Source organism: Quercus lobata, chromosome 9 (genome assembly GCF_001633185.2).
Source record: "Quercus lobata isolate SW786 chromosome 9, ValleyOak3.0 Primary Assembly, whole genome shotgun sequence".
NCBI lineage: Eukaryota > Viridiplantae > Streptophyta > Magnoliopsida > Fagales > Fagaceae > Quercus > Quercus lobata.
In genome coordinates, this window is record NC_044912.1 from 4,559,872 (window position 1) to 4,582,136 (window position 22,265).

A 22,265-nucleotide genomic window follows, 5' to 3' on the forward strand; every position below is an offset into this window, starting at 1 on the left:
ACGTACGTCTGGTTGTCGAAATTCAGATTAGACAGGAAATAATATAGAAAAGAGCTTCTTGTTCTTGACCAAGAAAAATCCAACGGGTCAAAGAATATAAAATTTAAAACAAAGACCAGCACAAAGTGACAGCGTTTGTCTCATTATTAAAGTTTGCATGGAATTTTAGTTTTTGTTCTTATAATATACAAACTTTTAATTTTTGTTATGGTACCTAAATTAAAAACATTTCTACTTTCCGTTAATTATATGAAACCAATATTTTGGTCCCAAAAAAAAAAAAAAAAACCATAAAATTAAGGCAACACAAAAATCTACATAATTCTAGGATTTACAACAATCATATTTTCTATTGATATATATTTTTTCATGTGTTCAATATGACCGAAATGTAAGGAAAAAGAAACAAAGAGTGGAAGATAATGATAATAAGTTGACAAAGACAACAAAATTTTCCAAAAACAAACAATTCTCAGAAATCATGGTTTGAGAAGCCAAGTCAAGTTGGTATCTTTTTCAGCCGCCTTGACCTCTAGATTGGTAAGAACTTCCTTGATAGGCTCCCAGAACTTGGCCCTCTCTTCATCACATATCACAAGCTTCAATTGCTCAAGATTTGTAGTTGATTGTGGCAACCCTTTACGCAAGCTCAAGCACCCTTTCATGTGGAGCTCTTTTAAATTACATAACTCACCAATGTCTTTTGGCAAGTGTCTAATGCCTAGGCAATCGGATATGTCAAGAATGCACAACTTATGGAAGCTTCTTATTGACTCTGGCAACTCTGATAAATCGGTATAGGACCCAAGCCTGAGCACTTCTAAATTCACTAGCTTTCCAATTCCATTAGGAAGTGCAGACAGTTGATGACAATTGGTGATGCTGAGTTTTTTAAGGAAGATAACATCACACAACATTGCAGGCAATTCAACCAGATCATTGCAATAGTCGATGTTTATCTCCATTAGATTTGGCAATGCATCTGGAACTTGGATAGTAAAATTCTGAAAAGCTTGACCAATTTTACACATAAATAAGGATATTTTCTTCAAACTATTCAACAATACAGGGGCCTTGCAAATGGAAGGGATAGAAACCTTCTCCAATTTAATTGTCTTTAAATTGGGTAGAGACTTGAGTAGTTGAAAATTTCTTAATTCGGCAGGAAAGTAACCATAATTATTTATCATCAAAACCTTGAGTTTATCCATTTTAAACATGAAATCAGGTAAGCTGTAATTCTGTGTCTGAAAGTTCAGAATTAGAACCTCAACTTTGGGGGCTTGAATGTTGCACCAACATGACAAGAATAATTCATCTGCAAAAAGGATTCTATACGATGTGAGAGGGCACTCAATATTTGGTATGTTATATATATAAATGTATGCACATGCGCACGTGTGAGTGCTCACACGTGTATGCATTCCTGCACGTGTGTGTGCATTCGTGTGTGTGATAGAAACAAAATGAACCGACCAGTTGAGATAGATAATAAGCAGGCATTGATGAGGTGCTGATCCTGTTCCGTACACCACTTTGGTAAAGTGTTTTTATTTATGTCCATAATCAATCGTTTCCTTTGTCCTATTGGCTCCTGGCTGCTCTCATACATAGCTAGCTCCCTAAGAAGATCATGTTGTGTGACAAAGTCTTCATTATAGCTAGTAGGATAACTGTTGTTCTCACTTGCATCTTTCGATTCTTTCCTGGTGAATGGGCATAAATTACAAGTTAGAAGAAGGCTCAAAATTTTCAATCTCAAGTAAGCTTATAATTATAATAAAATATTATTGACATCAGAAGTTGATTATGTCTTATTAACATTACAATAACTTGTACCTTAGGACCATGAGCCGTGTAGGGAGCTATAACATATTACAAGAATAAGCTGGCCAAAGCTAAACCCCAAGAAAGCACACTACAAGAATATCAGACAATAAAATAAAGTCACCATCCCTTGTCATCACTAGAGTAGCCAGATTCCGGGTGGTGAGTTCATGTAAAGAGTCAATGGCATCATTGCCATCTTCATCAAAATCATGTAATACTTCCCATATATCAATTAGGGAAGGAACATCAATCCTTTGGCTTTCAGCAAATGAACCTAGATCCATAAAACAATCTTTCAAAATGTCCTTATCATCCAAAAATTCTAGGCTTTTCCGAAGACAATGAAGCAGATCAGAACTAGTATTGAAAATAGAATGACCATTTGACCATTTCCTAGCTCTACTGCGCCAAGCCTCCAAAGGCTTCCCACAGAGTGATTTGCCATTCACTTCGAGGGCTAGTGGGAACCCCCCACAGCCTCTCATTATTTGTAATATAAGAAACTGAATAAAATCAGTTATAGTTTGGAGGCCACAGGGGTAATATAAGCCAATGATATATCTATTCAAATCACATGAATTGTTGAAAATGGCAAAACTTAGGTACAGTACTTTATGTATAGTACCTTGGGTATCCCTTTTAAATTGTACGCACCTGCAATTAAATGACTCAGTTAACAGAAGTTAACACTTAACACATCTTTCTTTTTTCACCATCTCTTTCAGATCTCCCACAGTCAAACTTCTCACAGATGCGTTGAACCCATTATTAGAAAACCTAGGAGAAAAGAAAGCCATCGATCCTCTTCGACTTTTCACACTCAAAGAGGGAGAAATTTGGCTTAAGTGAAGTTTCAAAAAGAATATCATTGAAACGTCCTAGCATTCTTTAGAGGGAAAATCTGGTGCAAAGAATGAGTTCAAGTGTAAATACAGGGAATAAGGGAGACAAACAGGTCAACCTCATAAGCCAACATTCATTCACCATGTGAACCAAGAATACAACCAGATCTGGCTTTGCATCATAATGAAAATAATGAGATTAATAGAGAAGATTGCCCTTTGTCCTTCTTTGCTTGATTTCGTTGAGAAATTTGAGAGTTTGAGTGTGAGAAGTCAAATGCTGTTGAAGGATTATCAATTTAAAGAAACCATTGGATTTTTCTGAGATTGTGCGGGAAAAATCTGAGTTTTGTTGTTGATGTGATGCTCATAAGCCAGTTCCTTCGCCATTCTTTTCTTGGTTTTGATTAGAACTTAGAGAGTTTGGGTTTGAGAAGCATAATGGTCATTGAGTTCTTTTGAGTTCTAGCTTTTGAGATTGTGCGTGAGAAGTTTCAAGTTTGAGAAGCTACAGGTTTTCTCTCATTGAAAGAGATAGTGAAAAAAAGTAAAAAGAAAAAAAAAGAAAAGAAAAGAAAAGAAAAAAAGACAGCGTTAAACTTCCATTGATTGAGTCATTTAATTGGATAGGTGTATGCAATTTAAAAGGGGTACCTAAGGTACTGTACCTAAATTTGCTCATTTGAAAATATGAAAATAAGGCTCGTAGGATTTTGGGGCCAAATGGTTCAAAACAAATCAAGCAAGCTCAAATGTAAATATAAGTATGAAAGCAGGTACATATGGTATTACATATGTACTATTCAAGATCAAAACTAGAATGTATTTCTTCATTCATATGCATATATACATTAATGCATACCTTACCCAATGGTGAAGTTAATACATAATCCCAATCACAGCAAAGATTAAAAAGGAGCGAAAATAAATAAATTAATAATAAGTTTTTTTGAGAAACAACAACAATTCTTATGTAATCAGTATTTTTTTTTAGTTTACATATTCTTTGATACTAGTTACTACTCTTTTAAGGCAGTAGTTCCGAAGGATGAAATGTGCCAAAGATACAGCTCCTATTGTTGAAAGAGCTAAAACAAAATAATGAGACATATATTTATTTCAAACTGTAGTTTAATTTAACTTGCAGAAATTTGAATCTTCATGTGTGAATGCAATTCCGTTCATTCCAATTACAGTCATGTATATGGTGCTCAAGCAATAGTTCAATTTAATATTCAGCAATGAATTACTTCTCTATGTATTTTTTTTGTGGTAGTACCTAACAGTTTACTTTTACTGTAAAGGATCCACCTACTAACACTATAAATAAATTGAAGAAAATGTAACAATAACAACAACCAAGCCTTCGTTCTAAAAGTTTGGGGTCAGTTTTAAATCTTTAGCAGACTAGTCTTTCATTTCAACTTAGAAATATGGAAACACTTGCCAGTTATAAATTAAATTAGACACACACAACAAAAAAATTAAATACCTTTAATTTCTTGGTCATGACCAAGCCTTTTCATCAATGCAGTCTTCCCGCATCCGCCAGGAGCAGTCAGTAGAAGTTGCTGCTTCTTCTCCTTCAACAGCTGAGTTTTCAACACTTCCAAAGGCACATCCAGCCAAACAGTAAAATCTGGGGGACTAGGAACTAAGTACGACAACCTACCCATCTTCAAGCTCAGTGTTCCCTGTTCTGGGCAATCAAGTTTTTAAAAAAAGGATTTGACCATAAGGACTTTGCCTCCCACATTATTAACTCTGTCATGCAACACCTGCAATACTTCTTCAAGCGTTGCTTCCAGAGAGGCCCCTCCTACAAATGGTGCTGCCATTAGAAAAGAAACCAAAGATGACAAAGCAATTTAGATCTCTAACTCTTCTATATCTCTTGATCAGTGCACCTGTGCTGATAAGGAAACGGAGCAGAGAATCAAAGCAGCCATTTGAGAAGAAAGAAAAATGCAAAGAAGAATAGAAGACTATACTCTTTAGTAATAAATGTTAAGTAGGACAGAAGATTTTTATTCAAAATATTCTATCCTACTTTCTATGTTCCACTCTATGTAAGAAGGAAAGAAATACTAAGCATATTGACTTCCTTGTTTTATTAAGTATAGACTTATTTTATTTTATTTTTTAAATCAAGTATAGACCTTTTTTTTTTTTTTTGTTGAGAAACAATCAAGAATAGACTTAAAAGGGAAGCAAGTTGTAAAACATAGGGAATATATTGTTCATATGTTGGTGCCTTAAAAAGTTCTTTATGATAAGTGATGCTTTATTAAATATACCAAATATTGTTAGTATAATATACTATATGCTAAAATGTCGGTCTTATACATGGTCATTGTGTCATATGCTAATTGTGAATTATGATCTTCTAAAGATTTTAGGGAAACTTCATGAAATTCTTAGAATTCTATCCATTCATTTTGCAATAAGTAGATTGGATTTTATCACGTGATTAATAATTTAAATAGGTTAAAAAATGGTCATAATCATTGATTTTCAAAACATTGATGTCGTGATAAAATCAAAACTCATTTCTAAATTAATTGATAATATTTTAAGAGCTTTATGGTGGAGGTACACTAAAAACTATAGAAGATGTACTACAACAAATGCCTAATAATTCTGTCATTTCCTCCACACACAATTGCATTCCAACTAGTCCAACAAGTTCCTTGGTAGAAGTAGAGAATTTACCACATAATTTATTATGTACGTCTCCACAGATATCCTGGATAACTTTTGATTCATATCTGTAACAGAGGAAAATAATTTTGAAGAGGCAGCCATTGACAGGCGTAAGAGATAAAAATAACTCAAGGTTTCTTACTATATATATTTAGTCAGCAGCCAAAAGGAATAAACATGAAGAACAATAAAAGGAAGCAAATAGAACGGTGGGAAACTTAGGGTGTCTAAAATGACCCCAATGTAAAAATGCTGCATTTTACCATAAGTTGGGAGTTTAACTTGAGCAAAAATAAACCTTTTCTTGTCTTATTGCCATTTGTATTCTTATCTGAAATTGAGTTTTTAGCCTTTTGGATAGATTATTGTTTTTTGACATTTGATATCTTTCTAGTTTACTTATTCATATGTTGTTTGCTTGTTATGAGTTATGACTAACTAATTGGTAACCTGTGCAAATGCAGAGGCACCATTTCTTTATTTACTGGCCAAAGTTTGGTTGAATTCAATTGATTTTTCAATCTAACTAATATTTAATGACATCTTAAATGTGTATTTAAAAAATTTCACTAAAAGCATTGTTAATTTAAGGATAAAGATTTCATATATTTTCATGAATTACATTTCACAGATTTAAGAATAATATAAATTACACGTATAAACATAAAAATATAATAACTATTGTGTTTTAGAGGGAGTATAATTTGAAAACTGATATTTAATTAATCTAACACTTATAGATGGCATGATCTATATTGATTAGGAATCCTAAAAACATGTATAAAAAAGTCTATTAGCTAGGTGTGTGTCTATATAAATATATCATCATGCTTGTTTTCAACCTAAATTGATGATACTATATAATAATATCAATTACTATGAAAATGTTTAAGGAAAAATACTTGTAGGATGATTATGCCTTCAAGGAAAATGCTCCACTTGGGTTTTATTTGTTTGTAGTCTTGTGCAACAAAAATAGTGTAAAATAGTCAAGAAAAAAACCATAATTTAAAGATTTTAATTGAATAAAATGACAATTTTTGAACTTAATGGATTAAAATCATAATTCATCAAAGTTACAGGGTGTAATGTGTTTTTCTCAAAAAATAAAGAGAGTAAATGACTTTTTTTTTTTTTTTTTTTGGGTAAAGGTTAGCTCAATCGATCTACAAAAGAAACTTTGAGAAGCCAGGGGGCATGGCCCCCCAACTCCCTTAGCTTAGCTTTGTCTTTGTTAATTGGGTTACAATGAATCCCCTAGTTGTAACTATAAAATTATCAAAAAAAAAAAGTGTCCTGTACTCAATTTGATTTGAAACATTAAAAATTAACAGTAAAAATTTCATGTTGAATCAGTCAAGTATTACTGTATTAGTCTGATAATTACAGATAATTTGAAGAAAGTGACTATCCAAGGTTGGTACCATATTTGCTTAGAATTTATCAAAAGATATAATTTTTTGTAACTTCTTTTATTTTAAATTTGTGATAAAACCCTGAAAACTGAGTTATTTCAAAAAAAAATAAAAGCTAGGATTCAATTTTATATTTGCAAAAGAAAAGAATAAAAAATACTAACTGAGACAAAAATCAAAAATCCAAACACACATCTATTCAAAGCAGAAAAGGAAGACTTACATGCTGTCTTTTACATCAAACCCAGCAATCCCGCTCACGCATTTCAAAGCATTTTCCCACGTTTGTATCTTCTCACTCGTAGCTCTGGAGTCCTTTTTATGTTTAGTAAGAGTCAGCATGCCTACCTTGTCATCACAAGATTAGCCAGATTCCGAGAGGTGAGTTCATGTAAAATGGCAATGGCATCAATGCCATCTTCATCGTGTTTATATAATTCTTGCCACACATCAATGAGGGCAAGAACAGGGATCTTTTGCTCTTCACGAAATGAACCTAGGTCCATAAAACACTTTTAAATTGTCCTCATCAACTGAAAATTCTAGGCTTTGTTAAAGACAATGAAGCAGATCAGAAGGATAGAATGACCACTAGACCATTTCTACCTCTATGGCGCCAAGCCTCTAAAGGCTTCCCACAGAGTGATTTGCCATTCACTTTGAGGGCTAATGGGAACCCCCCACAGCCTCTCACTATTTAAGGAACCAAATAAAATTCTGTTACATATATCTTACATTTTCTTTGTTACAACTCTTCTAAGGCAATAAATCCTAAGGATGAAATGGGCCAAAAGCAGTGCTAGACTTTTAAAAGGGCTAAAATAATAATGAACATAATTAGTAAAGGCCTATCATATCTTACCAAATCCTAGTAAGACATAAATTTGTTTCAAACTGTATTTTAATTTCACTTACAGAAATTCAAATCTTCATGTGTGAATGCATTGCAATCCCATTTATTCCCATTATAGTCATGCATATGATATTCAAATTTCAAGCAATAGTTCAATTTAAGGTTCAACAATGAAATTTGTCAAGAATTCAACTGATGAACCATTTGATTTGAAGAAATTTGATTTTGCTGGTTGTGATATAAATGATTGTAGCTTAAGACTATCAAGTATTTTACTGCAAGTCGTTCTATGTATTCTGTGTAATGTTTATACATGTGCGTCTCATAATACCACCAGCAGACCAGGACACATTGGTTCTTATATTTCACTAGTGGAGTCAGTTATTTTCGTTAAGGGTAAATACTAGTATACACTGCTTATTTCACACAAATGTACACACTTTTTGCACTGAAATTGTGACTTCAAGTGGTGTGAAATAAACATCACCCTTTGGTTAATACAGTATAATGGCTAATACAGTCAGCTAATAAGTTTTGTAACCTGTTCTTGATGTATAAAAACATAACACAGCATTGTAATTCTTGTTTTAACATTTTTAAAAAACTTGTATATGTATTTTGTTTTAGGTAGTTCCTAATAGTTTACTAAGATCCACATACTAGCACTATAAATAACTTATAGAATATGCAAACACATGCCAATTTTGCATTAAAATTACATACACAAAAAAAGAAAAAAGAAAGAGAGAGAGAGAGATCAAATACCTTTAATTTCCTGGTCATGACCAAGCATTTTCACCAATATGGTCTTCCCACATCCACCAGGAGCAGTCAATAGAAGCTGCTGCTTCTGCTTCTTCTCCTCTAGCAGCTTAGTCTTTAAGACCTTCAAAGGTTCATCCATCCCAACAGTAAAATCCGGAGGTCCAGTAACTGAGCACGACAACTAACCAATCTTCAAGATGGGTGACAGCAAAAGAGATTTCAACTGCTCCAAAATCTGCAAATTATCCCTTCTGTTCTTGCATATGAACCTGGAAGAACATCACAATGGCCTCGTTCAACTTTGTAAGTTGTCTCCCGTAGTAGGCTTGTAAAGGGTAGTCCCACTCTTGGCGGCCCAAATTGCCCCTGAGCCCATGGGCCTTCTGTAGGGAATTTAACCAAATTCCCAACCTGTGAGAAACAAAACAAATAGAGAAAACACACGCCAAAGAAAACAATCACACGCACAAGACAATATTTACGTGGTTCGGCAATTTGCTTACATCCACGGAGTTGCAGGGATTTCACTATTATCAGGGAAAATACAATAGTGCACAAGAACACTCTCAAGAAACCCAAATCCCAATTACACCCTAGCACTCTCTCACAGAAAAAATAAGAATAGAAGCTGACTGCCTCTTTTTTCTCTATTTTCTCTCATGCGGCTGCTCACTAGGTTAATTGGAATTTTTCTCTAATCCCACAGCACACAGCTACACTTAAAATATAATATGTACTAGTTATAGGCCCGTGCGTTGCACGGTTTTATGAAAAAAATTATAAAATAAATGTATAAATAATTATATATTTTAATAGATTCAATAAAGATAAAAGAAAATAAAAATTATCAAGTGTAAATAATTATCTCACTAAAATAAGGGGTAAGATTTCTTCCTAAAACTAAATTAAATTGATAATTCCAAATTGAATTTTAAATTGATAATTATTTAAAAAAAATGTACTAAACAATTGATAAATCTAAAACTAATATAATCTTGATAACATTATAAATTTAAATTAAAGTTGATAATTCAAGAATGCACATGTAGAACATCTTGATAATTTGATGTAACATAAAAATCAAATAAGAAAATTATTAAAATTAATCTATTAATTCTAACGATATTTAATCATTAAGTCTAAGACTCTAACCCTAAGCATATAAATTAGATCAAATCTAAGAAAATTAGTTTAAACAAAAGGCAACCAATACACAACCTAATCAATTTAATAAAAACAAAATACAAAAACAAAGAAGGAGCCTTTAGAAACTTGACAATGTTTTCGAATGTTTTGAATTCGTTAATTAAAATCACATGAAGACAAAAAACCAATAATAACACTAAAGAAAATAAACAAAATGAAAATAATAATAATAAAAGAAGAAAAAATGCATATACCTAGATTGTCATGAGATTTAGGCATTCACATATTGAAATAAGCTTCACTCCAAAAATGATAATATTATAAATTAAAATTAAAGTTGATAATTCAAGAATACACGTGTAGAACATCTTAATAATTTGATGTAACATAAAAATAAAATAAGAAAATTGTTAAAATTAATCTATTAATTCTAACCATATTTAATCATTAATTCTAAGACCCTAACCCTAAGCATATAAATTAGATCAAATCTAAGAAAATTAGTTTAAACAAAAGGCAACCAATACAAAAAAACCTAATCAATTTAGTAAAAACAAAATACAAAAACAAAGAAGGAGCCTTTAGAAACTTGACAATGTTTTTGAATGTTTTGAATTCATTAATTAAAATCACATAAAGACAAAAAACCAATAATAACACTAAAGAAAATAAACTATATGAAAATAATAATAGTAAAAGAAGAAAAAATGCATACCTACATTGTCATGGGATTTAGACATTCACATATTAAAATAAGCTTCACTCCAAAAAGGATATATAGGGTTATATATATTGGTAGAGTACCATTTGAAATATAATTCATATAAATCTTATTGAAATTAAAAATATCTAATCAATGTGTTTGTTTTTATCCCATAAAAATTGGAATTAAAAAAAGGTCATAAGAATAGAATGAAAAAAGAAAAGAAAAAAAAAAAGAGTTGATTCAACATAACGTAACATATAAAAAATTAAAAATTAAAAAAAAAAAAAAAGAACGTGGTTGATAGCTATAAGGAATTTTGATATATATATATATATATATATTAAATTTCTAAATTAAGATCATTTCGTTTTTTTATGATAGTGAAAGACCCGTGCGTTGCATGGTTTTATACGTAAACTAAAAAAAAGTTTGCAATGAACTAAAAAAAATTGCAAAACTTTTCATATACCACGTAATTTTCTCACTACTATTCGGAATAAAGAGAGAATAAAACCATTTGTTCAACCAATAAGGCTAAAAGAGAGAGAATAAGGAGGATGATGAAGATAAAATAAAATCTATTGAACCTCCTCTTTTGTGAACTTGGGTAATCTATCCCCAATAATTTCTTACATTCTTTTTGTATACTCAAAATATACAATGGGTAACCAAGCTCTTTGTTTATACGTTATATGAAAAGAATTCTTAGTAGAAACTTTTTTTTTTCCTTTTTTTTTTCTTTTGAGAATGTTCTTAGTAGAAACTTGAATTCTATTTTATTCTCTTATTTCCATTTACTTGCAAATTATATATATATATATATATATTAAATGTCAATAGTTTTCTATTCTATTTTTGGATGCATGGTTATACGTATACCATCTATTCATTTATGGATTTTGTTTTTTATAATTTTGCATAATATATATTTGAAAATAAGTTTCATATCCAACCCACTACAAAGGGAAAATGAGATTTATCTAATAACTTTTCAATGATAATATATCACGAAGGCCAAAAGTTTTGATCAAATACACCAAACATGAGGAGATAAATGTAGGTCCTAAGGATTTTTACCATCCAACATGGAAGTCTTTTGCAGTCTTGCTCTTTGAGTTTGAGTTGCTAAATTATGATTTGGTAAGAGGTTTGTACCAAACGAAATTCAAGAGAATTTTAGTCCTTCCAGCAGTCATTCTATTGAAAGAACAATGCTAATCTTTCTTTGATACTTTGAATATCTCTGCATCGCATATTCAAATGAAAAAACCATGAATTCAATAATTAAAAATATCCAAAAAAATAATTGAAAGAATATTTAGGTGAAAATCTCAATTAAATAATTAAGAACAATCTAAATTACTAAACATTAAAAATTTGAAGTAGAGAGACTCATACCATCACATGAGAATTGAATTATTCATATAAATTAGATCAAAGTTAAGAAAATTATCTTAAACAAAAGGCAAGAAATACACAAAACCTAATCAATTTAATAAAAAAAAATAAAAGAAAAAAATGACAAATACATACCCGAAAAATGTACGATCTAAGAAGTTAGATGATGAAAAAGTTGGATTTCTTACCAATTAGGAATAACATTGTCACAATTAACGTAAAAAGAAGAAGAAGAAGAAAGGAGCAGAACCTAAAAATTGCATAACGTAAAATGCTTAATACAATATATAGCTACATGGTTTATCATTTACGGTCTCTCTTAAGAAAGGCTCTACACCTTAAATCCATCACTCTTCCCTGTTGCATTCAACTACTTTAAGGATAGGTTCATTATCCAATTAATTAGATTACAATCTAAGTTAAACCATGCACTATAGTAATTAAAAAAATAAGAAGAATTAGATTACACTAAGTCTACAATGCTGCAATTCAAGATGCATTAGACTTCTTAAAAAAATAAGGATTACACGGATTAGATGAAGAATTTAGATTATAATTAAATTAAGATTTTTATTAACTTATAAATTCTAAAAAAAAATTATATATATTTTTTAAAATCTAAAAATCTAAAAAAAAAAAATACTTTTAAATTTGTTAATGTTATTAGATTGTTATTAGAATTTTTTTTAGTTTACCTTAAAGCTAATAAATATTAGCTATTTTTTTGTTATTTATTTCAAAAGAAAAAAATTTTGAGAAGAAAAAATAATACTTTTAAATTTGTTACTTTATTATTAGGAAATAGATGAAGTAGGATAAATGTTTATCCCAAAAAAAAAAAAAAAAAAAAAAGGAAGAAGAAGAAGTTCATTAGAACACTTATTGTTACTTTATCCAAAGAAGTTGATAAAGATCAAAAACTTTTTGATAGCTATAAGGAATTTTGATATATATATATATATATATATGTTTAAATGTCATCAACGTAGAAATTATCAAATTAATGGAGATACATATTGTTTTTTTGGGATAGATAGAGATTATCAAATTATTGGAGATATATATTGCTTCTTGGGATAGATTATATTAATCACCTCTTGAAGAATTTGGATTGTGTTTATCCCTTAATAATCAAGTTTTGTTGCTTGATATTGTGATTAAATAATATTAATTTAATAATATTAAAATTTTGAAAATTTAGATGATAAATATTATCTAAATTAAATTTTTGTATGTTAAATATTATCACCTAATTTAAAAAATAATGTTAATTAGATGATAAATATTATCTAAATTAAATTTTTGTATATCCTAAAAAATAAAAAATAATGTTAATCTAAGAATAAATTAGAGTCCTGGTAGTATACTATTCTTTTTTAGTTCTTTAAAATTCTAAAAATTTAATAAAATTTCTACAATTTGGTGAAGCCACATGGCGCAACCACAGTGTCTAAGCCTAACTTTTATTATATATAATATAATATAATATGATGTTTATATATATGTCAAAGTCAGCTGGAGCATTCCCTTTACAACTAGGATTCTATTAACTTATGTTGACTTGGGCTTGGCAATTCAAGTCACACACGGCCCATTTCAACACCTTCCTCATATCTTCTTTCAAGCTCTTTGTTTCCTTTTCTGTGTGATCAAGCTTTTTGTTTAATTGTCTTATCTCTTCAACCACTGGCGCTAAAAGATTTAGGTTGAATTGGAGGCTTTTACGAATTGGCTTGAACATAAGGGCATCGCTTCCAACACACTTAACTGTGTCATGCAACACATTAAATACCTCTCCAAACACTGCCCCCAGAGCAGCCCCTCCAACCAATGATGCCATAGCTTTGCTTTGCAAACTAACTCAAACCTCCAATATGACAAAAGAAAAGAAACCAAAGATTCTGTATCCAAGATCTTTGGAAACCAGTTAAGAAACAAACACACTACATATCAACACACATGTCATATCAAGTTATAGGCCAAATATACAGAAATGAGACATCTCAGTTTCCGTATTCTACTCATCATCTCTATTGCAGTCCAGGAAATGCCAATTATTTGGAGAAACCATATGATATCTGTGATCCATATAGCAATCCACAGGCACAGGAACTGGTGCAAATTCTGCCACATCCTGAATAGGCTGTGCATGGATATCCTGAAAAGCAAGGAGATGGATGGGTTGGAGACTCTAGGACTTGGGTGCTTGATGTGGGTGCTCTCTCTAGTCGGTTATACTTCTATCAGGTAATTATGTTATTTTTAGTAACTTAGCCATTATCAAATTTGTCATGGAATCCTGGTTGAATTCACACTTACACACACACACACACACACAAAGGAATGATACACGGATGCGGACATAAAATTTGGCTAAATGCTAAGTTCATGTTCATAGTAAATGGATGTTTGTGTGCCATGCATCTAGGAGCGTTCAAAATTTTTATCATGTACTTCTATGCATAGAAAATTCAACTAATTATAGTTATAGGGCACTAATGGGAAACATATTACTATTTCCGAGGATCCAGGAACTGAACCAGCAGGTAGCCCAATGGTAGCCCTTAGTTATTTTAATCTAGCCTTTAGGTTGCCCCCTTTGGGATCCGACCATAAAGCCACAACTTATTTAATCCCTTACTCAATGAGTTGAGTCCGATTACTCAATGTGGTGGTTGGCTGAGATACCAAATGTTGCAAACCTATGGGTAGAACTCACCCTTGAAAACCTGCTTGCAAGGGGAGGGTGTTTAAGAGCTTATAAACACATGGTTAAGCTTATACTTAATCCATGTGGGACACTAGAATCATAACATTAAGAAATTGAGGAAATGCTATTTTGTAATCATGTGTGTGCATATAATTCCATTTGTAAACTCCACTTGTGTTTGTGCTAAATGTCACATATTTTGTACACAACCGGTCTCTAGCTTAGAAAGATATGGTTGACAGCTAGCTTGAAATTTAGTCACTTTATTATGAATGGAAGTGAGAAAATAAGCCTAAATGCCCTAAATATAGATAATATCACTAGTAATTGAGTAGCCACTTATAATGGTTCAATGCATACCTTATGTACGCAAAAAAGTAAAGGAGACTGAGTCCATTGTAGCTAAAGCTGAAAGCAAAATCTTATACGCATATTTGTCAATTTAAGTAAACAATCATTGCTTGTAATAGCCAAATTATGCTTCAAAATCATGATTAGTCTGGCAGAGAAGCAGATCAGCCCCAACAATATTATCACTAGAAGAGAATAACCACTTCAAAATTATTTAGATCTATCAAATCTATTTGTTGCACTTGTACAGTTCAATGAAAACACTAAAAGCAAGAAAGGAATTACATTGGCAATGTTTTTGGACAATTTATTTTCACTCTTCTCCTTGAAAACCTAAGCAATGTCTTCAAGGGATGGATAATCACTGTATCCAAGGACAGGGTCAGAGATGTAGAATGTGTCTCTATTGTACTTGTTGAGAGGAGCATTGAGCTTAAATCTCTTAGGCAAATCAGGATTGGCTAAAAACAGACGACCATAAACAACAAGATCTGCACGGTTTTCAACAATAGCTCTATTCCCATCTTCCCTATCATAACCCCCAGCAACTAAAAAGCTACCCTTAAAAGCCTTTCTCATTGGCACAAGACTATGGGGACATTCACTCTTTTCTTCAACTGTCTTCATTCTTGGTTCAACCATGTGGCAATAAAGAATCTCATATTTGTTTAAGGATTCAGCCATGTAAAGGCCTAAAGCTTCTGGATTTGAGTCTCCGGATTCCATGTAGTCTGCAAAAGGAGATAGCCTTATTCCAACCTTGTCTGCTCCTATCTCATTAGAAACAGCTTCAACTATTTCCAGAGCAAACCGGCAACGATTTTCAAGGGATCCACCATATTGATCCGTTCGATCATTCACTTGATCCTTCATAAACTGGTCAATTAGGTAACCATGAGCCCCATGGATCTCTACTCCATCAAAGCCTGTGTATAAGAAAAATAATGACATTTTAATGAAGGTACTGTGTAATAACAAAGGTAACCATGAGCTCCCATTGTTCTTTCAATTTTCTTTCATCAAGTACAAAGTACAATTCTTCACTCCCTTGTACGTTTGACCAATCAAATATCATTTATCTTATATAAACACATGAAAAGAACTTACCAGCTTCAATAGCATTCCTTGCAGCAAGTCTGAAATCATTTACAATTTGAGGAATTTCCTCTATGCTTAGCCGCCTTGGAGGAGTGAATTCGGCAATGTCAATTCCATTAGCTTGAATTTGAGGGGTTAAAGGCCTATCAGTGGAAGAAATTGGAGCTTGACCGTTTGGCTGAAAACCTGTAGGCAACAATATAAAGAAATATAAATATCCAATTATGATCTATTAAATTACTTTGAAAACGATGTTTCTTCACATAGATTTAATTTTTATTTAAAAAAAAAAAAAAAAAAAAAAAAAAAACTATCCAAAGAAGTAATTGACAAGACCTTCATTGATTTGAAAACACACAAAAAAAAAAAAAAAAAAAAGGAGAAAAAATTAATAGTTCTTTTGGATCATAAAGGCATAATAGCTCCATTTTGTGTTTCACATGATTGTATAGTAAGGATGGGTTCCATAAATATTCCACTCGAAAAAAGGAAATTTCAAGATCTTATTCCATTAAAAAAAAAAAAAAAGGAAAGCTCATGATCTTAGGGCTATCTGACACTCCAAATAGTGGTGCTTGGCTGTCTATGACTACCACAGATGTAGGACTCAATAATGATTTTGACAATTGATAGTTTTTAGACCCCTTAAAAACACAATTGGATTAACCTAGGTAATTAGCCAAGTTGTTATTTAGTTCAAATTCCAAATCTAGATTATCACAATCAAACAATCATATAATGCAAAGCAGTGGAAAGATAAATAACACAACGATATGATCACCCAGGAAACCAAACCGGTAAAAACCTGGGGAGGATTTAACCTAGCTATCCTCAAGGTAAACCTGAATTCACTATGAATGAATATGAATGAATCGAAGTTGTTCAACAAGACTTAGACCACTAACATCCTATTGCTACCCACTAGTAGAAACTTACTAACAAGACTACGTGTAAGCTCCGAAACAACGAACTCCTTCTTTCTTGGATTCTCCAGCAAGTACAAGCACACCCGCTTGTGTTTCTTTAAGTTCTTATGGCAGCAACTGAATGATCATTAAGCTCTTGAAGAAATCTCCTTCTTGATAATCCTAAGCTTATGTAAAGAAAAGCTCCTCACAGATCTCACAAGAGATTTACACAAACAGCAATATGAGCCACACTAAAACGTGGCTAGGGTTTGCTTTATATACCTAGGGCAAAAACGCAAAACCCTAAACGTTTTAAATAAACTAGGGCTGAGTTGGAATTCTGCAGAAAACGCATCTGACTCGATTTTCGATTGATTGAGCCTAAGCTTCGATTGATCGAACTAGGCTGAAATGCTTTATTAAATCTACACCAACTTAAATCCAACTTTACATAAATGAACCAACTTTGAGCAAGTCTAAACACGACTAAATACTTTGTTTTGATCATGGTTTGCCAACAATACACATTAGAGTTCTAAATACATAAAATCCTAAGTCTTTAGAACCTAACAACAATTGATTTAGAGCAAGTGGTGTTTGCATATCTAAAACAAAACTATGAAGATTTTGAAAGACCAACCAACTGAAGGAACCATGCTTTTGAAAAAGTGGCATGCAACCAGCACTCTGGCCTTTTCTACTAAAATGATATAAAACAGCCTCTTTAGCTAAAATGGCAACAACATTAGCTTTTTGTCCAACTATAAGAGTCAATCCAATTAATGCTCTTCCTCAAAAAGTATGTTTCTTTTTCAAATGTGATACTCATCATGCAGGGAATAACATTCTACACTATGAAGCATGGGTGTGTTTCTAGATGCGGGTGTGGGTGCGGGAGTCAGAAATTTTTGTAAGGTGCAAGTGCAGCAGGGTGCGGTGATTAAAAGATTATTAAAAATATTTTTATTTATATTTTCTATATATTACTAAGCATATTTTTTCACATTATATAAACATATACCAAATTTAAGAGTAATAATAGATAATAACTAAAACATGATGTTCATAAATTAAGTACAACCCATAAGTTTGAAACTAAAACATTTCAAGATGTTCGAAAATTAGAATATAGGGGGGGAGGCAAAGAGCAGAGAGGCAGGGAGGCAACGAGAAGAGAATGAGAGATTTTAGGGGTTTTTTTTTTTTTTTTTTTGGGTTTAAAGATGTTCAAGTTCAAACAGTGCGTTTTGCACATTTTATTTATTTATAATATTTACTTGAATTTCGGCGTGATTCAAAGCCGGTTTCGGCCGGCCAATACAATCCGATCCGGATTAGTGTGGATTGGCCTAAGTTGGCAAGAATCGGCGCATATTCGCAAAAAAAAAAAAAAAAAAAAAATTCTGATGTCGACACGTGGACAACGGCGTCACCCGCCACACCCCATGTCAGGTTGCATCGAACGCAGGTGCAGCACTCCTGTAGCCGCTTCGATGCTTTCTAGATTCTACAGCACCAACGCATAGTTATTTCAGCAGTCAATCAAAACCTCCATCCAATTTGATTCTCTACCAAATAGGTTCACATGCAATACTTCCTTTAGGATCAACAACAATCAATAATTAAGTAGCACAATGTGGTATAGAAAACCCAAATCTAGTCAATTCATGAATGATTTACCATATATAGTCTTTCTAGTTTAGCATATTACAAAACATTCAACTCTCTCCATCCATTACAAAAGTTTAATTGTCAACAAGCAATATTAGAAGAGAAGATATAAAGTTGGTCTTAGTCAAAGACAAACCTTGATTTGAAACCCTCCCCACATGCCAAATTTGACAAAAGAAAACTCCTCCTTTGGCATGAACAGCATCTACGATGGGTTTCCAGGCTTCAACTTGCTCTTTTGTCCATATACCAGGTTTGTATGGGTGCCTTTACAATAGCAAAGAAACCTAAGAAGTCATAAAAATTTTAAGGCAAGAAAGGGAACCCTCAAATTGGAGATTGTCTTTCAGTGTGAAACATGGTAAGAAATTGATTACCCATTAGCAGTGTCAGAAACTCCAGTGGATTCAGCTATCAGTAGACCACCTTTGGAGGTTCTCTGAGAATAATATAAGATAGCATGTGGCTGAGGAACATTGCCATAAGATCTCTGTCTGGCCATTGGTGCCAAAACAACTCTGAAAATACAAATTAAGTGATAAATTGAGTAAATCAAGTGAGAAATCTTTCTAATTGAAGAAAGTAGTACCCTATAAGAATCAAATATATATTTCCTGTAGCAAATTCGGAAAGAATAATATGATTAAGCCCCATAGCTAATTTGTCAGGCACTTGAAATTTGAAAATACTTGGTTTCAAGTTCAGGGCCTACGTTTGTTTTTAATTCGTGTAACTCTCTTTTCAACCTATGTTTACATCATAAGCTTACCTTTTTCCAACACCTACAAAGCTGCAGCAAAGAGCAGTAAGTTTTTTTTTTTTGGTTGCCAAAAAAAAAAAAAAAAAAAGAGTGGCACTTAGTTTAGGACTGTTTTCAAACATAAAACTTAACAATTATAATGAGAGCATTTGGAAAGAAGGCAAGTATATATTTGTGCAGTATTGACTTCAAAAGTGACTGCTTATGACATTTCAACTCTTATAGCATCCAAACCTAGCCTAGACTTAGTATACAATAAGTTAAATTGGTCAAATGGCTTCCACTCCAGGTCCAACCCCTGTACAAGCAGACCAAACCGAATGCAGCAGTTGACCTCTGATATTTCTTATTTCAATAGAATCACAGTCACTGCTTTTCTAAGGTAGAAAATCATATTTTGGCAGATCCAAAAGAAAGTTTGTACTTCCCAGTTGTCTAATTTAAACACCCTTGAGTACAATCCCATGAGTACTATAAATTTGCTGGTGAGGGGCCAGTGGCTTGTGCAATACATGCATGGCCACGTTTTAATTAAAGAAAATACCAGAAAAGATGATAAGAAACAAAATGAAGCGTGTAAAAACTTGGAACAATTAATTTGATAAATTTTTATGCACAGAGTAGGGTGAATTAGTTCTGTTAATCACATGTAGGTTCAAGATCATCAAATGATAACATACTGCATTTGAAGAATGACTTGGGTACTATGGTAGGATATAGATGAGGAAACTGGATTGCTTTTCATCATACAGAATGTGTAGTCATAGGTATCAACATAACACTGATAAATTGAAGGGCCTCATCTCCCCTCCCCAGCCCGAAAAAAGTCAGACCAAAGTTGTTGAGAAATGATTTCATAACTATAGATTGATATCTTATATAATCAAAGAAACTGTAAATAAATGTCAGCACGCTCATGATGAAGCTACAACTAAATTACTTAGAGGTTATGACAACACAAAGAATCCTGACAGCCAAGGTGATCAGATACCTTAATCTGCAAATCTAAAACCAATTTACACAATAGAGATGATGTACAAAATCCAGATAAACCAAATGCCAGATTTATTGTCCTTTTGAGATCAAAGTAAAAAATCATCACTAACAAGTCATGAAATGAGTAGTGCTCAGCAAGACAGTTAATGCAGTTCCAACAAAATTCATCAATCTTAATATTATCAAAAATTTGCAAAGTCTCAAACTTTTAGTAGATTAATATAGAGAATTCTTGAAAAAATGTGTCATTTCTTGGTTAAACACAAAATAAACACAGATGTGAACTGACAAGAAAATGCTCAAAAGGGCAAGAGTGTTAGTACTAGGATCAGCTCTTGTAAAAATTTTAGCATTTGACACATTAAAAAGTTATTTTATCTATTTTAACATATCATTTTATAATATACTTTACATCACATCTTTTATTTTAAGATTACATCACATTAAAATAATTTAAAACAAACCTTATTTATATTAACAAAATTAACAAAACAAATATATTTTATTGTGGCCCCGTGTGACAAGGAGAGAGGTACAGAGAAAGAAAGGGAGAGAGGACTTAGGATGTGACATGGGAGAGGGAAATTGGAATTAAAAAAAAATATATCAAAATATGTTTAGAACATATAAAATTTTATGCCCCTACATTTCCAAATATGAAATTGTACTGCACATCAATGCTAATTTTTTTGCATTTAAAACATCTGATGTGAGAGGTTTTTTAGGGAGTACCCGAACTTGCATATGCTATAATATGCTATATTTTAGCATCAAAGCACAATAATACCCCATTACCCAATTTTGCAATTATACTACAGTACCATCCTAAATTTAGTATGGTATTGTAGCTCACTTACAAAATTAAAATAATATTTTTTATTCATTCACCTCAAAAACATCTTCTCTTTCTCTCTCTCCCTAACTCACCACAAAATTAAAATATTGTTTTTTATTGTTTTGGGTTATATATTTTAGAAAAATGCTAATGAATACCCTTAGGCTATTGGTTAATAATCTATTTTAAAAAAGTTTTTATGGAAAAAGAAAAAAATTAATATTTTAACAATTTTTTTCATTTCCTATAAAAGTGGTGTCCTAAAATAGATTGTTAACTAATGCCCTGAAAGTACTCGTTAGCATTATATAGACATATTATTTTAATGTATTGTATAAGAATATAAAAGTTGAGATATTAAATGTGTTATAAAATGGTACGGTATAATAAATAAAGTACATTTTGAGACAATAAAATAAGATATTTTGCAAAAACTGATGCTTAGCACACTAAATAATTATCTACGGTTTCTTGAAAGTTGAAACCTTTGTAAACAAAACGATTCATTATCCCAACTGGGATATGTCACAATCACAAATACCTTTTAATTTTTTTAGAAAAAACCAAAGTCAAACCCAAAAAAAAAAAAAAAAACACATAACGTGATTTCATTTTAAAAAAAAGAAAAAAAAAAAAAAAGAAAAAAAGAAAAAAAAAAAAGAAAAGAAAAGAACTTTGCAAGGTGTATTGGTATACCTATGTGAAAGGTTGAACTTGCCCAATTTGTAAGGAGTAAGAAGAGGAATGGTGGGAGCTTCAGCAGCCATTTTCAATGATTCTATTCTATTCTTTCCTGTTGAATGCTAGTACTTTGCTTCTGTTCCTGATTTCAGACAAAAGTGGGAATGAAATGCTTGTTACACAAATGGGTATTTATAGATTTGTGTCCAAAAAAAAAAAAACAAAGTCTGACAATAAGGTAGCTGGATGGTTCCAATTGGACAATGATGTTTGCTTTAAAATGGTATTCATAATGATGTCTGTGCTGACGTTTGGAAATACGTGGCTGTGGATGGGGATGGGTCCGCACCACATACATTGAACCCTCAAGAAAATTTGGTTACCAATGTGGACCATTGGCCTATTTAACAAGAAAATATATTGGATGCATGGTATATTACCTCTTATTTAATCATGTATTCCCCCTCAATTATCGGCACCACTTTACGTCTACAATTAATTTCATAAATTTTTAAAACAATTTTTTTAAGAATATAGATTGTGTTTAGATTTTAGCATATTATTTTAATATAAGATCACCACTAATTTTATTTTTAT

General features: G+C 31.9%; 2 protein-coding genes across 2 annotated transcripts; both read right to left on the reverse strand.

Moving 5' to 3' along the window:
• Positions 1–357: 357 nt before the first annotated feature.
• On the reverse strand, positions 358–8,547 carry LOC115961088 (probable disease resistance protein At5g66900). Its single transcript, XM_031080129.1, has 7 exons — positions 8,409–8,547; positions 4,451–4,503; positions 4,165–4,366; positions 2,456–2,484; positions 1,918–2,333; positions 1,477–1,706; positions 358–1,318 (listed from the first exon to the last, which is right to left on the reverse strand). The coding sequence occupies exons 1-7, from the start codon at positions 8,545–8,547 to the stop codon at positions 480–482; spliced, it is 1,908 nt and encodes a 635-aa protein (XP_030935989.1). The 3' UTR covers positions 358–479.
• A 6,463-nt stretch (positions 8,548–15,010) lies between these two features.
• LOC115960823 (12-oxophytodienoate reductase 2-like) lies at positions 15,011–21,861 on the reverse strand. Its single transcript, XM_031079816.1, has 5 exons — positions 21,684–21,861; positions 18,774–18,914; positions 18,533–18,663; positions 15,827–16,003; positions 15,011–15,645 (listed from the first exon to the last, which is right to left on the reverse strand). The coding sequence occupies exons 1-5, from the start codon at positions 21,752–21,754 to the stop codon at positions 15,053–15,055; spliced, it is 1,113 nt and encodes a 370-aa protein (XP_030935676.1). The 5' UTR covers positions 21,755–21,861; the 3' UTR covers positions 15,011–15,052.
• Between the last annotated feature and the right edge of the window lie 404 nt (positions 21,862–22,265).